The sequence below is a fragment of the Lacerta agilis genome, chromosome 2, assembly GCF_009819535.1.
Source record: "Lacerta agilis isolate rLacAgi1 chromosome 2, rLacAgi1.pri, whole genome shotgun sequence".
In the NCBI taxonomy this organism is placed as follows: domain Eukaryota; kingdom Metazoa; phylum Chordata; class Lepidosauria; order Squamata; family Lacertidae; genus Lacerta; species Lacerta agilis.
Genome location: NC_046313.1, coordinates 51739494 through 51757773, shown reverse-complemented (window position 1 = coordinate 51757773; position 18280 = coordinate 51739494). Strand labels below are relative to the sequence as shown.

Below are 18280 nucleotides of genomic sequence, written 5' to 3'. Positions count from 1 at the left end.
AAGAGACTGCAGTCTAAGCTTGTAGTGCACTCACTGGTAGCGAGCGAGCTCTCCGTCGCCTCAAACAGAGGCAGGGGCTATTTATTAGGCATTCGTACAACGTCATCAGCATAACATTAACCAATAACAACTCAGCATAACCAGCCCTTCCGGGCGGGAAACAGCCTCAAGAACCGTTAACCTAGAGGCTTCCTGGCGCACTTTTGCTGGAGCGGAGGGATCCCGACTCCAGCTCTGTGATCCTGGCCGGATCTTCTTTTTCTCCTCTTCTTCCTCCTGCGCGCGGGAGGCGCCGAAGCGTATTCCCACAAACTGTGCTATTGGCTCTCAAAGTTTGGGAATGTTGAAATATAGACAGAGGGGGGAAATCAATTTGTATCATGTGACCCATTTAAAAAAAAGCAGAAAAAACACAATGTGGACTAAAGTTGCTTCTGGGGCCCCTGTGGGATTAGGGGCCCTGAAGTTTAAGCTTCATTAGTTTCATAGTACAGTAGATCTGCCTCTTCCTAGTGATCCTCTTTCTTGACCTTCCAGTGATTGCCAGTGACAGCTACTGTTTGTATAGGAACCTGATTCACTACAGATAGATTGTTTGTATAGGAAACTGATTCACTACATCTTAATACTGTGTGTGTTCCCCCCTCAGGATGGATTTGTTGTTGTTTTGATGTGCATTGAATGGTATAGTCATAGTGTTTGCACTCAGCATGGCTTAGCAAATGGCTGATGTCCTCTTACCGATATCACAAATGATTGGAAATCTAGAATTATAACTCTGAATTCAGAACAGAAATGTAGTTGAATCATACACATCTCACAGCCAGCAGGATCATAAGTCTGAGTTACAGCTGTATGCATGGTCCTTAATCATCTTAATTCATAGCAAATTACAGGCCCTATAGTGGCAAATCACGTAATGTGACAAATGGGAGCATGAATTGTCAGATTTTGGTTCAGATAAGAGTAATCACCCACTTATTGTTGAGAAACTGAGAAGTGAGCTGTGATTTGTCATATTAGTCCCTGCTAAGAGGGGTTAAACAATACCTTCTTTAACTCTGTGTATGCCCTCATTTTTTCTCTACCTGGTTTTTCATTTCAGGAAGCCACAGAAAATAGTGTGACTTTTCAGATATATACTGTTTACCAAAGATTAAAATACAGCATGAGTCTGCTGGATACTAAAAGTTGACTTTTGTTTCCTATTTTATCCAGCTTTGATCTATTATGAATCAAGCTAAGAGGTATTTTCTGTCGATTCACTTGCTCATATGTGAGGTAGGGGTATAAATCTGTTGAAGTTGAACAAAAAGTTGAAACATTAATGACCCTTTTTAATGGAAACTGTTGAAAGAACACAGCTTTTGTGTTGTGAGGTCATGTGTCCTCAATTTCATTTTAATATTTTGCAGTTCATGTGCAATACTGTACTCTTGCAGCAATGAAAGAATCTCTTAGAAAGGATAATGAGGGTTCCATTTTTTGCTATAGAAATTGAACTAGAGAGGACATTAATCATGGATCGATGTGTAAAAGTGGTTATTGTAAGAAATTAGTGTGCAACTTTCTTCTTTCTCAAGATGCATCCCTAAGTGTGTAATACTGTTCATAATAGTTTTAGTGTCTTTTTTATAGCTAGAACATCTGGGTTGATGGTCAAGCATTGATTCCTCCCACCCCCCTTTGATGTGGTTTTCAGACACTCACGACTCATTTTTCTCATAAATTAAATGTCTCTTGTGGGTGTCTTATATCTTGTGTCTCACACTGAATTGAAGGGAATTAAGCCCCTTGGTTCTCTTGCTTTTTAAGAATATAGTTTACTAGCATTGTCCTCCATCAAATCCTCACATTTGCCTCTCCTTGTTTTGAGGATCTGAGGTCTGACCGAAGTCTTACATCTGTTTCTATGACTCCCTTTATTCAGGTTGCATTCTCAGGAATGGTACTGCATACAGCACAGTTGTATTCATTACTAGGGGAGATTTGCCCTCCTGCTTTCTTCTCACCAACATCCCCACTTCCTCATGTTAACCACCTAGAGCTTCAGCTTCCCACCCATGACATGCAACTACTAGTCCCCCCTTTTATCTTAAAGGTAAAGGGACCCATGACCATTAGGTCCCTTTTATCTTACCAACCCACTTAAGTCACTAAATTAAATAAAGTTATGTTCAACTTGTTGTTGAAGACATCACATGGTACCAAGAGTGGAATGTATTGTGTGGAGGTACTGTGGAATATTTAATGGCTCTGCATCCTTTATCTCTCTCTCTCTCATGAGCCAAATGAAGAATGGAAGAGGCTGAAGTTTGAGTATAGCAAGAAAGGAGGGACACTGACATATTCATTTCTCCTAATGCACCCTTAAACCCCATCTACCTACATCCACCCCATCCCAATTCCTTCCTCCTCCCCCAGTTTTATTCTCCCCAGTTTCCAGAGCCATAAAACTCTCTCACACACACATTTACTTTCCTCACTACCTTTCATATTCCTCCTCATTCCTCCAAATGCCATATTTACCCCCATCCAATGCCACCTGCTTCTTTACCAATTTCTCCTTTCTCTCCCCCTGTGTCACCAGAGGACTAAAACTGTTACACACAGTTTTCTCCCCCCCCCCACCAAGGGCTTCTCTTAACTCTTCCAAGTCATTTACTGCAGACACGAGTCCCCACCTTTTTCTTCCTGACCTTCCTTTTGCTGCCCCTGCCTTAATAATGTTGGAAAATAGCGAATGAAAACAGCAGAGTGACAGACTAGTGCAAATATAGTATAGGGAGAAAATGGTGAAGTGGTGGCAGGCAAGATTCACAACTGAATTTCTTGTTTTTCACTTGCTGCTTACCAGCAAATCGAAATAATTTTGTCTGTAGAAAAAGAGCATCACATATTGTTCAGTATCACAAAGTGTGTCTTGACACTCAGATTGCAGCCCATGCCAGTTCTCTGCTATATGCTATATTGTATGAATTTTTGAAACTCGTGTTACCTCTTCTATCCAGATCTCTTACCAGCTGCTGCATACATATTGTACATTCTGGCGTATAAGACTACTTTTTAATCCAGGAAAATCTTCTCAAAAGTCGGGGGTCATCTTATACGCCGGGTGGAGAATCTGCAGTCGAGTATATCTCAAACTCTATATTTTAACTGGAAAAGTGGGGGGGGGGGTCGTCTTATATGCCCAGTCATCTTATACGCCGGAAAATATGGTAAATGATTTATAAATGGCCAAGAAATATCTAGTGAGAGATATGTCAGTTAGGACTTCTGCAAACATTTGGCTGTGTTTTCAGAATTCCTCATAATCCCTGAAGATCTTTATTCTACCGTAAACTGACAATGGAGAACAATCATTCTAAACCACAAGATCAGTGAAACAGGCTTGTTTGGGAACACATAAGAGGAAAATTACAATCCATAATTTGAAGAGACAGCAAGTATTTTAGCCTGCTTGGTCAAAAGGGAATCCTATTCAATATCTGAAAAAAGAATGCAAATGTGTTGTGGCTACTTTCTGTGGCTATTTCTGCTTTTAATGCAAAAAAAAAATTGTGCATATGTTGTCCTGTTGCATAGGCCTTTCTTGTTCTTGTTAACTTGCCATGCAGGCTTTGGAAAGCTTTTGCTGTTCTTAATTCCATGGTTGCATTTGCCTTTCAATATCTCTTCTCCATGTTATAAACCCCAAACTGTATCCTAACATTTCAGTGAGAAGCATTCTGAGTTTGTTTTTATTTGGGGCAGTGGTTTGGGGTTTTGAGGGGGGGTAACATTTGACACGTGGGAATTTATAACAGAATATTCTCTTAGAGAAAGACTCTGAGTCATAGAACTTTTCTCTAAAATCCACAGAGATTCGCCGTTCAAACCATTCATTTTTCTACATGTCTTAATCCGAGTCCAGAGCTCAACATTATGGGAATTGTGTGGCTGCTGCCAAATACAGCAGCCGCATGCCTTCACCTCTTCAAAATAAGTGGTATCTTCACGCTTTGGATTTGAAAGAAGACCCAGTGGCTTTAGTTTAGATATTATTTTTCTGAAGGGAAGCTTTTAATGGAGTGTTTACAACTTTGAGCTCCATAGCAACAGAACTTACTGTGTGTGTGAGAGAGAGACAGGCAGGACAGGACATATTTATAACATGTCCAGTCTCAGATTTCAATTTTGTTTTGTTTTTAATTTACCAACTGCAAGGTGACAGATACCACAAGGTTTGAAATCTACACATTTGATATTTTATTGTTCAGTGGAGTCTCTGTGACAGTTGACTGAGTTGGTGTGAAGACACCAAATGTTCACAAATTGTCCAAATGTTCATGTAACAAGCTGTCAAGATGTTTACAATCCAGTAAGGGAAAGTTCTCACTTTTGACAGGACTAAAACATCAACAAAGGCCCCCAGGTGCAGTAGTGGCCTTATGCGATAGAATAAGAATTGTCAAGAAGTCCCAGGAATAGCTAAGCCAGCCAGCCAATGTAACCCCCTCTAGATGTTGCAGAACTACAGCTCGCATCATTCCTGATTATTGATCAGACTGGCCAGTGCTGATGTGAAAGTAGTCCAACAACATATGGAGGGCCATAAGTTCCCCATCTTGGTTTATAGTTTCTGCCAATGGCTTTTCTTCTCAGGTTTCCTCTTCTAGTCCCGTCTCTCCCCCAATCCAACCTGGTTTCATTTATGGGCTCCCTCCTCTTTGGTCTTTACCTGCTTCCTTTGATTTCTGGTTCTGGATTGTAACATTGCTGTTACACTGATAAGCCACTGTGTATCTTTCTTGTTGCTATATTTACTGGTACCTGAATATCGAATCATTATCTCAGATTTAATATGCAGAATCAGACTGTATTGTGTTTTCCTCAAATTATTCACTTTCCTATTCTCTTTTAATAGGTAACAATTTTTTACAAACTTGGGCATTATCCTTAAATCACCCCCTTCCCCCCCCCCCTCTCTCTCTCTCTCTCCCTCTCTCTCTCTCCACACACACAAGCACAATATTCATGCTGATTCTTCTAAAACTCTTATTTAGGCCTTCGTTTTAAGGTTTTGTATTGACTACTATGATGTTTTATTAACAGGCGGCCTCGGCCTCGTCTCTCAGCTTAATCTATGTCTTAACTCATCTGCTCATTTATTTTTACTTCATGCTTTAATCAGGTTACACCCTTGAAAACGTCTCATTTACTTTTTAAAAACAAATTTCATTTTTACACTTAAAGCAATTAACAATAACCCAAATGTAAAGCACACTTTTAGTTTCGACTTCCCTTCTCATTACCCATGGTTCATTTCAATATTTTCTTTTCCATTACATATTCTAATTTTTCTCCCCATATTATAATATTTTCACTTTCTCAGTTTTATATTACAATAATTGTTACTGCTGAATTTACTCTATTACTGTTAACTTATCAATGTGTTTACAATAATTTCCCAGATAGTCTGATAGGCTACATAAGAGATGTTATAGTTTGAACTGATGTGGATTTTGGAGATGTTCTATGGCCCAGAGTCAGCAATATCAGGGATTTTGGATACAGTTGTTGTTGTTGTTTTAATCTGACAAAGCTAGAAGGTTCTTTATTCTCTTTTGATATTTATACTTCATGCATATTCATCAGTGAATAAATATACCTGAAGCAGTCACCATAATCACAGGAATTTGTCTGCCTTAACCACCTCCTATTGGCTTTGTCAACATGCCTTGTCATTCAATTGGCTCAGATTTCTGCATTAATTGTAGATTTTTCCTAATGATCCAGAAAGAAAAATAGAACCCTTAAGTCATAAAGACATCCTGTCTCATTCTGAAAGGAGATCCCTCTGCTTAATTAACTTCATAAATTAGCTGTAGCTATAGCACCACCACTTTACCACCAAATGGAGGTAATATAATCTCTCTGATCCTTTCTGCCATTGTAATGGATCCCAACCATCAATTAACATGCCCTTGAGCCTTTCCATTTGGCAGCATTATGGTCGTGAGGAAGCTGATGTGCAGACAGAGTTGTCAAAGGAGTGCTAAGCTGTGAAATTATCAATAGCCTAAGAATTATAGCAGGTTGCTTGTCTTTTTTTCTGGTTATGCTCTATTTTTTTCACCCATGTTCTCATATTTAGAATCCCCCCTGATCCAACTGAAGCCTTTGAAGATGTGCCTGCTTCAAGCCAAACATCTGTGGAAGGTGGCAGCGTTGACAAGTGATGTTGATCAACTGCTTTTGAAGTGGACTGACTGGGAGTTATACTATGTCCATGAGAGTACCATACCCAGAAAACACACACACAAATTAGCACACTTTACATTTTGAAGAATCGTTTATTTTATTTTTCTACATTCTATCCCCCTTCATCTCAAAAATAGATGGAAGAGGCAGCCTTTTTATTATAAATACATGCTCTGCATCCAGTGAGTTGATTCCAAGTTGATGATGGGGGTGGGGGTGCAGAGGCAATCAAAAGGTGAAATAGCATCTCTCTTATCAGTGATTTTGTTTGCTTCCCAGTTACCTATCCACATTTGTTATATACACCTTGATAGACTTTGTGATTTGGTTGGCTGTTAATATCTTTTAAGAATTTAATTACTAAACTTGTTCATTATATTGCTAGGTAGACCTACATTTTTGCCTCTTTTTCTTTTTCCAAGCATTGAATGTTGTAATTTTGAGTGAAGGAGTCAAGAATATGGGGGGAAAGATACAAACATTTATCAGTTGCACAGCTAACACTCAGGAAGATGGGCTCTTGGCTAAGGTGCAGGCATACAGAAGCACCAGTAACATAGAAGTGGTGCACTGAGTGCCAGAACTAAAGGAAGAGGTGGGGAGGAGAGATAATACGAAGACTAATGTGTAGTTCTGTGTTTTGTTCTCCCTTCCAAAACTTGATCTGGTTTACAAAAAACAAAACAAAACAAAACAAAACTCCAGTGAAAATACTGGAACAATCACTGGTAAACCCCTCTGACAGAAGGTTGTGCCAATCTTGTTTTCAAGGTGTCTGCACATTGCTGGTGTATTAATGTTGGCTTCTGCCCAGGACATGAAAGCAGCTAGTTAAGATTACTATGGCCATAATTCTCAAGGCACTTACTCTTGAGTGCTTCCATTTATTTACATGAAACCTTTCACAACCTTTGTAAACTATGGGCAGCAAAGTAACTGTTTGGAGGGTCGGGTTGTTTTTTCTTAACATTTTACTAGCTTAACTACAGTTATCCACATTGATGATTGTGGGTTGTATCCCAATATTAGTCATACTCTGAGTGCTTCCATTAATATTAATGGACATGACTAACTTGGGTCCATTTATTTCAGTGGGTCTGTTCTGCGTAGAACTTAGCTGGATACAGCATGGTATGTATGTCCATTGAATGCATTGTTAAAATAATAATAAAAAATTGGAAGGGCTCACAGCTCAGGGATAGACCATATGCTTTGCATGCAGAAGACCCCAGGTTCAATTTCAGATAAGAGAATCTTGAAGAACAATCTTGGAAAATATCATCACCTAAAATAGGGGTCAGCAAACTTTTTCAGCCGCGAGCTAGTCCCCTGTCCCTCAGACTTTGTGGGGGGCCGGACTATATTTTGAAGGGGAAAAATGAATGCATTCCTATGCCCCACAAATAAGCCAGAGATGCATTTTAAATAAAAGCACACATTCTACTCAAGTAAAAACACGCTGATTCCCAGACCATCCGCAGGCCGGATTTAGAAGGTGATTGGGCCAGATCCGGCCCCTGAGCCTTAGTTTGCCTATCCATGGCCTAAAACATTGAAGAGCCATTGGAGCAGACAGTAATGGATTGCCCTGAATATTTGATTACAACAGAAGGCTGAGATAGAAATCTGCTTAAATAAATGGATGGACCAACAGTGAAGCTTGCCATGAGACACCTTCTTTTGTTCACATGTGGTATATTGAGCAAAGTCACATTGCCATTCAGTCCCTTCTTCATGATACTGGTATTTATGAATGGTTTAGATGGTGGCTTTGTGCAGTGTGAGAAATTCAGGTTTTGTTGTTGTGTGCCCCCCCCACTCCACCCACAGGTTGCTCTCAGGGGTTAGTTAGGGAAGCCTCTGGAGAAGTATTAAGTATGGTGTGAACAGTTACAATGTGTGTGTGTAGGGCGTGTTGTTGCTGAAGAATGCCAGATCCCACAGAAACAGGTGCTTTCTGCTGGTGAGGCCACCACCAGATACAACCCTTAATCTTTTCTTCAGTGGGGATTTTTTCCTGCTGCATTTTTTATGATTTTCTATATTAATGTTATATTCTTTTATTTCTGTGAGTCTAATAACATATGTTATTAGGCAGATTATACTTATGTTATTAGGCAGATTATACAAATATAGTAAGTATAATACCTGAATCATAGGAGGCTATCTCTCCAAATAAAGTTATGCCACTGCTTCAATGGACCCTGTAGATGCTCTCCTTTTTAATCAGTTTTTAATCATCCCTTTTTTGCTTTTTTGTTCTTGATGAGTGTATAAAACAGCACTCTCTCCAGGAAGTAATCAGCCTTGACACTTTGCATTTTGTATGTACAGACATATTTTGCCATCTTTTTCCTTTGTAAAAAATGTGAATTTGTGTGTATATGATGTGCTGGTAAAGAACCCTCCTCTTTAGGCACAGCGTAGGCTTAGAAATCAATAGCAATGTAGCCTTTGAAAACCCTCCATCCCTGAGTATGGATCTGTATGTGCCCCCAAAATGGTGCAGAAAACTTACATAATATATCCTCCATAAAATAAGTTATCTTTAGGAACTGCAAAAGTTCTTAATAAACAGCATACTTGAATTTGTGTTCCACAGAAACTGTGTTTTCTCACAAACATTTAGGACAGCATTTTGTGCTTTTTAGCAATTATGTCCCTGGCAAGTTTGTAATGTAGCTTCTTCTGGCTCAGCATGAATGCACAGAATACTTTGCCAGTTTTTCATTGTCTTAATAGCTGTTGCTGTGGGAGATGCTCTTGCTGCTTTCATTTCCCAGTTGGTGTCAGAAGGGCATCCTGAGAATGGGGAGGGAAATTTTGTTTGATTCAGAGGAAAAGCTACCCAAGGATGAGACTCTTCCTGCCTTCCTCTTCTGTCTCTGATAAGGAGCACAGGACTTTTCTGTGTAACAGAAGAAATAGAAATCACCTGTGACTCTACATTTGTTGTTTCTGGACCATTTTGTCACTTTATTCACTTCATTTCTTTATGTTATTTACTGTTTATGTTGCACTCTATTAAAATAATAACTGAAGTGGCTTACCATAATAAAATAACACATGAAAATGAAAAATAAGACATTATTAGCAAAATATTCATATGAGACAACATAACTAAAACTTGAAAATAGCAGTTTACTGATTAAAAGCTAGCCTATATTTTTATTTTAAAAAAGTTTTTTACTATCCGTCAAAGACAGATTTGCTTGCAGAGTGCAACTGGGCAGCCTAAATCCTGAAAGAAAGGTTATTCTGAATGGGTTCTTAACATTTAGGCCAAAAGCAGGCCCTCCTCCTTAAGTTTAGATCAGTCCCGTCCCACCATCACATTTGAGGTTTTCTATTATTATTATTATTATTATTATTATTATTATTATTATTATTATTATTATACTGCCCTTCATCAGAAGATCTCAGGACAGTTCACAAGATAAAAATACATGCTTCCCTGTTGCATGTTAATTCCAAGCACCAGCAGTTTTGCTTTACTATTTTGCCATTGGCTTTGTACAGCTGTGGGTTACTTCTGTTACCACCTGTACTTTCTGCATTTTCTTTCCTTCTCACCTCACTGTTTACAGTCCCCATCACTATACAGTGGTACCTCTGGTTACGTACTTAATTCATTCCGGAGGTCCGTTCTTAACCTGAAGCACCACTTTAGCTAATGGGACCTCCCGCCGCGCCAGCAGAGCACAATTTTTGTTCAAATCCTGAAGCAAAGTTCTTAACCTGAAGCATTATTTTTGGGTTAGCGGAGTATGTAACCTGAAGTGTATGTAACCCGAGGTACCACTGCATGTATATATACACACCTGTAACTCAGGGTAGCACTTCATACATCTGATGAAGTGGATTTTTATAATTCGTGAAAGCCTATCCTCTAATAAATTTGTTAGTCTTTAAGGTGCCATATTAATTTTATTTTATTTTTTATTTTATTTTTTGCTGCAATGGACTAACATGGCTTTATTCCTCTGGAAATCATCTCTGATTTGTTTGCTCGGGAACCATAGCCTGTGATGTACATGAGCCTGTTCTAAAGCCGTGGGATATTTTGGGCTGCTGACTCATAGTATTCCCTCTTCACAGTGTTTGCCATTTGTGAGAGATTAATGTCCTAACTCAACAAATCTAATTTTAGCTGGGTTTTTTTGTTTCCTGCTTTTGGCATCTTTGTGTCAAAAGTAATCTTTCATATCTGTCTTCCCACTCTGCTTCACATAAGAAGTATCTCCTGCAACAACAGATAGGAAAGGGAGACTGGACTCCAGATGCTGTATATATTCCTTTTTCTTTCTCTCTTTTTATGTAGGTAAAGAAAAACTATACACCATTGTCTAAATGTAAGCAATGTGCTTTTGTCACTTCCATGGTTGGGAGAGTATTTATTCCAAATAAACAGTGTTTAATAAAAATATATCCTAAAGCCATGCTTAACTGTTCAGTTTTCTTTCACATAATAGGATACAGAACGTGTAGTATAAATATAGCATTGCATTGTTAAGGTTAAGAAGGAAAAATAATATACCACACTAAATAGTCATTTAACCAAAATTTCCAAGTCATGTTACAACTTTTTAACGCCCCTCATTTTCGGAAGTTGGAAGTTGAAAAAATCAACACGCCCTGTTACCATGTTTATCAAGACAGCTCAGAGGGCAGTACTATAACTATATATATACACACATATATATACACACACATATATAAACACATTTAGTTTGATAAGATGGCTAAGCAGCAGTTCACCAGATTGTATATTGCCAATTTATAATCTATATTAGCCTGCCAAATGGTAAGGAAAATTTTACCACATAAGTGCCCCTGCTCAGGTATTAAAGGGAAAAGAGGACTGGTCCCATTTCCCTCATAATATATCTTACCTTACCAAGCACATCCACTGTCCTAAATTGCTTCTCAATCAGTTCCCACCTATAGACACCCATTCTTGTAAAACTGCACACAGTACACAATAAATTTACCAGTCTAGACTTTCATATAATTAAGTATCTGATTAACTTCAGAAGGTAGTGCTTTGCTTTAAAAATTGTGAAATGTATAGTTCTGTTGTTCCAAGTGCATCTGTCACATGTTGTCTCATAAATCATGTACAGCAGTAACATAGTATTGTCCACCATATAAGATCATGCTGTTTGCCAAAACTTCAAATTGTCAACTTTAATAGGACGCCTACGAGATCCCAGACTAAACCTCTGTAAGTGGACTAGCATAGAGAGGGAGTTCCTGGCAAGCACGAGCTTCTCCAGTCACTGAAGTGCTGGAACAGCTCCATGTGCATAATGCTTGTCCTACTTTACAGGGTTCTGTATAAGGATGACTGAGATAATAAATGTGAAAATCCAAGGAAAATGTGCTATAAATTTATATGTTTTTATCCTTGTTCCTGACCAGTTTGCTTGGTTAAATCATCACAGAGATTCGTTGTGCTTCTTAAATCAGATTGTCTACCTTACATGAGTACAGGTTTCTCACTAGTATTTCCTGGATCAAGGTGGTAATGAAAAACAGCTGAAAAGCCTCACTTGCTCCCCATAATCCTTAGCATGGTTAGGTTTATACACTAAGCTTGGGAGTTCCCTACTGGCCTTATCTGCCCTTTGAGCTAATAATATAGGCTAAGACTCTAAACTGGGCTAGCAGGTATTTTTTTCCCTCCAGGACTTTCTAGAGCCAACAAATTTGTCACTTTAACTTGTCTTGCAACAGTTGTCAGGAGGAGGCCACCTGTCTTCAAAGGCTCCTCTCCCAGTAATGTACCCATTTCAACCCTGTTGTTATTGTTGTGTGTTGTGTAGGCTTCAGTGCAAATAGCCCCCTCTCGCAATATCCTTCCTGTCCAAGGACAGAGAAACATATATACTTCAGCTTCAAAATGAAATTAAGGTAGAAGCAGGAAGGCCATTGCGCTCTCATTTGATAAAGGGGATGTGCACTTGAGTGGAAATGTCACGTTATTTCCATTAGAGGGCAGAAATAGGCTTCTATAGCTATGTGTGCATGCCTTACGTGCTCTCTACCTTTGGTATCTTGTGGGAAAGGGTGGTGTGGCCCATAGGATACACTGAGATTAAAACAACTATGCAGTTACTCATGTCCAGGCACTGCACAGAATGTGCAGGTCTCTTGTTTACTTTGGACTTTTTAAAGTGCCAATGTGTTCAGTGCTAAGTTCAATTTTTTTTTCAATTCAAACTTTATTTGCGTAGCCGACTGGCCATAGCATCTAAAAGACAAACACCAACAAAAATACAACAAATATGGCTACCAATAAGTTCAAGTAAGCCAATGGCTATTGGAGGGTGTGTGTGTGTGTGTGTTTAATTTTAAAAATCAGAATCTAATCACCAAATTTTAATATGACATCCATTTCCCCCCAGTATGTCTTTTTTTAAAAAAGCAAGATAATAGCCAAAGGAAATATTCTTTACAGAAATACAGAAACACTCCTGAAGTGTATTTCTCTGACTTTGATTCCGGTGACATTTCAAATTCACTAAAGTAGGGTTTTGGGTTTTTTTAATGGAAGAGCTTTGTACTCATACCAGATGCTGGAGAAGTGAACCGTTTGGATTAGGGCTATTTGCCGTCACATCTTGCTTGTTGTGGCTTCCCTGTTGGCGTCTGGTTGAGCCACTGTGGGGAAAACAGGATGTTGTGCTACATGGGCCCTTTGTCTGATCCAGCAGGGTTCTTCTTATTTTCCTAAGTAAAAAAGATTACTTCTGAACATAATGAGAATTTCCACTCTCAAAGGGTTCTGTTTGTATATTCACTCAATATGCTTCAACACTGTCACAGTTAATCTATTTTGACTTTGGTCAGTCACTGTCCCAGAAAACACAGTTATCTCGTTTTTATATATATGTTCTCTACTTCTCATAAATTGCACAAACAAACCTAAAAACAATTAAGTACTATATTTTAAAAACTGCACCTGTGTATCCAAACCTACCCTAGTAAACGTGCTGACTTTCATTTCTCCTGGAATATGAAATTAGCAAAGTATTCAGGCGAATGGGGTCACAGATGCATTGGTACATTGGTACATATGAAAAAGGAAAGGAGTAGAATACAGGACAATAGCCAGGAATCGCCCAGACCAGTCACAGCAAGCCCTTGTGCCTTTTCAGTGACAATGTTGCAGCACAAACGGTGACACAAAACCAGAGGCATGCAGTGCAGACTTGCACTCTTTGTCATTTCCACATCAGCGGCAGATCAAAGCTGAGGTAGACATAGTCATAATCTGAAAGAGTTAACTTGCACATGAATTCCTGAGGACTTGTTTACACATCATGTTTCTGCAGGATTACGTGTACTTCTAGGAAGCACACACATAGGTTGGTTCATTCTTCAAAGTCAAGAGGTTGCAGACTTTGCATTTTTAAGTGATGTTGCTTATTCTTATTCACTGATGAGAATGTGCCTTAGTATTGCAAGAAAACAACCTTATCAGTGCAGTGAATCTGTGACTCATAACTTCCCCAAAGTGTATGTGCCCACCTGTTTTCTTTTGGTGGGATCAAGGACACAGTTCCTCAAACAAGCTATTTGGGTGCTTGGGTCCACTCCACCTAACTATAATGCAGATGGGGATGCCCATGCTACAATCATCCTTCGGCTCATGGAGACTAAGGAACATTGCTGGCATGGCATTCAATCTCTCACGCTTTGGGGTCGGGGCAACCCATATTAAAAACCACTTGTTATTTCTGCCTTCTGCAAAAGACTGAGTTCCTTCCCTGAGTTATCTGGCATCATGTGCAAAGGACTTGTCATAGGAGAGGGTTCTTCCTCTCCAGACACTTGTATAGCTTTGTGTATCCTCTGCAGCCCCACACACCCTCCTGACCTTTTCTCAAACACTCTATGTACGTGAGAGAACTCGGAGGGAGAGGATCTTGTTTCATTTCCCCTTTGCAGGAAGCAGAAGCAGTGTGATTCTCGTGCATTGATCTGCTAATCATAAAACCAGTATCCCTGTGTTCTCTGCAGTTTACAAATAACGGGCGCCCTGGCAAGAGGATTTGTGAAACCCTGTCCTTGTAGTCAAGCAGCTCAATACACAACGTGAAGCATGGGCAAACTTGCTATATAGATGTGTCTCTAACCTGCTGCTAATTATGACTGTCTCATACATACACATCACAAAGCAAAGGATCCTGGGCAGGAGTCAATGTCTCATTATGTTGGAGGGAATTGCCCCCTACTTTGCTCACTTCTCATAAATATACACTGCTACAGTTGTATATTGTTCTGTGAGGTAACAGTTTAGAAATAAATGAGCTCTACTTGGTTTTAACTAAGACTGAGCTTAAATGGCCTCATCTTCAAAGCCTTATCTGTAGGCCACAAAGATTCCCCATTCCATAAACCATGGTTATATTTAGATATAATTTCTATACCGATTTATATTTTTGGAAATATCTCTATGCAGACTGCAGCAGATTTTAAGGCATCATTAACACAGCATTATAAGATATCAAAACATTGCAAATGAAAATCAAATTTGCAAAATTCAGTCAAGAGCCACATTTAAAGCGTTATAATTAGCAATGAAACAATATCCTCTTGAACATCAAAAATCTTTACAGGTAAAAATCAAGCATAAAAATGCAATAAAAGTTCCATGTTAAAATATAATCTGCAGCTGAACAAAACCACTGAGGCAGAAGCTGTTGACAACAAGGCCATGCTTCCCCCCCGCCCCCATGCACACACTCAAACACAGAGACTTTTCTCCCTGATGCTTGGTGTTCAGGTGGTGGTGCTATGGTGCCAATTTAGAGAGAAAGTCTTGCAGTCCATTTAGCTTCTGCTGTGTGTATTCCTGTAGCAACCAGATTTGGCTTTTTCCTTACCCAACTGTGAACAAAGCTAATTCAGAATGAGGAACATGTATTTGGACTAGGGATGGCCTTCACTCTGCATTAGCTTTGTTTTTCTTTTGTATTGTTGTCATATCGCTATGTGTTTAACTTATTTGCTCAAACCGGGAAAATACTTTTTTTTTAAAAAAGGTGTCACAGCAGCAGTTTATTGGGACTGTGAAGACTTTCTGTAAGAAACAAAAGAGGTAGACATTTGGGGAAATATTTTTGCCACCCCTTCATATTAAGTGTTTGTGAAAATTCAGTGCAGTGTTCATCCCCCCCCCACTACCTTTTGTCTACATTATATTTGTATAAAACGAATATTAAGGCTGCCTATAATAAACCCAGACAGTTGCAGCCAAAAAAACAAAAACAAAACTCACAACAACTGACCTCCATTAAAAACTGTTCTAATCTGGTCAAGAATGTTGTCTTTGTGCCAAATTATGATGTTGATTCTTATGATGGGGATATTTTCCCACAAGAAAATTGGAATGAAGCCACCAGCTCCTTATACACGACCCACTGTGGGTTTTCTTGTCTTTTCTCCTTTGGGGGGGGGGACTCCAATGTAGGACACATGAATCTGATACAAAATTGGAAACAATGGCAACACATTGGCTTCCAGTTCTTAAGAAATGCAAGCAAAATGACGCCTGGGCAGTTGGGAATGAAGCAATGCTATTACTTACATTGCAAGTATTTTGTAGAAAACAATGGACAAAATTCTGGCTTCATTTGAAGCTCTTGGGAAATCTGTCTTTGAATTTTACTCCCAAGTGTTACCAAAAAATTTTTTGGGGGGGGAAATGGGTTTCCAGTGCAAGTAAATAAACTTTTCATCCTTCTTTGGGAGACCACATGGATGAATCTGGGGCTGAGCTGAATTATATCTTCTAATGTTTATATTACTGGGCTTTTTGGGGAGGCGTGGTATAAATTAAATCATACATTTGCTTAAGAGACAGTACATCTGATTGGATGTAGCCACACATTACTGAAAAAGTCATCAGCATATCTAGCATTTGTTTTCTAACATTTTGTGCTCCATGCTCGATAACCATTTTGTTTCTTCTTTGTGCTGTCATTAGACTCATTTGCCTACACTGCCATTCAATTCAGTTGGATCTCATTGGATTGTGTTTATAAGCACTCCTGAAGTGATCACACCAGTAAGGTCATCATACCCACTACGATTAAATGGCAGCTTGTCACAAATGAGGCCGATGCCTGTGAGGACAAAACAAGAGGAGGGAAATTGCACTGAAAAAGAAAATAGCAATGAAACAATGCAGAATAGTTGGGTATTGAGACACATTTTAACAGTCAAAAAGCCAACATGCAGTGAAGGTAAGTAGGCTTGACCTAGACATATCTTCAAATATCCTCCTAATAATTAGGCTTCCCACCCTGATTTGGTTCTCAGTGAATGGCTTGTCATCAACTGGCACACCTAGTGAGGGCTTGTGGTGATGTGGAGATACGTTGGAGACTCGTTTTCTTAGAAATCTGGTACATGTGTCCTGCTTAGCACCTGAATGCAATTTTAGTTACCATATAGTAAGAAGCAGCCCTTACTGTGAATAAATGAGAATTCCAGCATTGGTTTGGTCACTGATCTTCATGTACAGAAGGAAAGTTGGCTGAATGGTAATGTGTGAATGTGTGGGTGTGCTCTGTGAATACAGAAAGTTGCATTATTCCCTCAACGTAATAATGATTCTGTACTGTAGAAAAATCCAAGGGTTTGAAAAGGGGGAAAGATCTTAATTATATACTTTTACCACAATATGTTTCTAAGTAACTGTATATTTTCCAGAGATAAGAATTTTGTCGGTTAAACATTATTCAGAATTAAATAGCTAAGCTTTCTGTGCATATTTACATATTGCTTTCACAGCGATGTATTTGAATACAGGCCAAACCAAAAGCTGTGATAAGCAAAAGACTGCAGTTTCTGGCCTCTGTTAACAGGAATGTGCAATATTTGTAAATTTCTGTTTGAGTCGTTTGTTGTTGTTTTTTAATAAACTTGCTTAAATTTATTATCAGCTGGTGACAATAATCAACTGGAAGTGCACCTTAAATTATTGTGTTAATATGTACTTTGCAGTGCAGACTTCCCTTCAACTTACCGTATTTTTCTATCTATAAGACACCCCCATGTATAAGATGCCCCCCCATTTTTGGGGACTCTGATTTAATAAAATGGGGAAAGATCTATCTGTGTATAAGATGCCCCCAAAGTTTGGACATTATTTTTAAGGGAAAAAACCTAGTCTTATACATGAAAAAATACGGTAATTTCCTGGTAGCTTTCTCAACACAGCCAGCAAGAACAACTAACTATATATTCTGGTGTATAAGACTACTTTTTAATCCAGGAAAATCTTCTCAAAAGTCAGGGGTCGTCTTATACGCCGGGTGGAGAATCTGCGGTCAAGAATATCTCAAACTCTATATTTTAACTGGAAAAGTTGGGGAGGGGTCGTCTAATACGCCCAGTCGTCTTATACACCAGAAAATACGGTAGAAGGTTAACTCTGATCAAATGGCATTTGGGAGGGGAAACCACTTATTCCATCTTCACACTATGGCACATATTTTTTTCTTGCAAACCTGTAGTGAAACTTAGGTTCTCGGCTAGCCTTCACCAACTTTGTGCCCTCCAGGGATTGGGATTAAATACTTAATTTTCCCTAACAAACAGTCATGCTATGCCTGAGGATGATGGGAGTTGTAGGCCAATGGCACTTGTAGGGCCACAGGTTCCCATTCCTGCTGCACTTGAATATCCATATGGAAAATGCACAAACCATTTTGTGGAAAAAGACCTTCCAACTCAAACACCTATGAACTGATTCCATGATCACTGCCTGGAGTTGATGAGAGGGCTCTAGGTTGGGGAAGTGTATGTGTCAACCAGTGATTTGGAGTGCCAGCTTCCCCAAATTTGGAAAAAAGGGTTTCTAATTGCCCAGGTCAGATTATTTGGTAGATCTTCAACAGCACGATAGCATGCTTTTTTGCCTCCTTTCCCAACTATTTTTTTTCTGTTAGAGCTCTAGGATTATAAACCACAAGTATGTAGCAACACTGTAAAATTATCTGAATTCAGTACAGTGCACAAT

General features: G+C 39.1%; 1 protein-coding gene across 4 annotated transcripts in view; it reads left to right on the top strand.

The window, feature by feature from the left end:
• ARHGAP26 (Rho GTPase activating protein 26) overlaps positions 1–18280 on the top strand; it is a 210855-nt gene that overhangs the window by 177047 nt on the left and 15528 nt on the right. The window contains exon 21 of one of the 4 annotated variants that reach the window (XM_033140021.1): positions 6140–6899. The exons of the other annotated variants lie outside the window; for them this stretch is intronic. Within the exon in view, the coding sequence (XP_032995912.1) occupies positions 6140–6224 (85 nt within the window). The 3' untranslated portion in view covers positions 6225–6899. Of the gene's footprint in view, positions 1–6139; positions 6900–18280 lie in introns of those variants that run through there. 4 annotated transcript variants of the gene reach the window in all.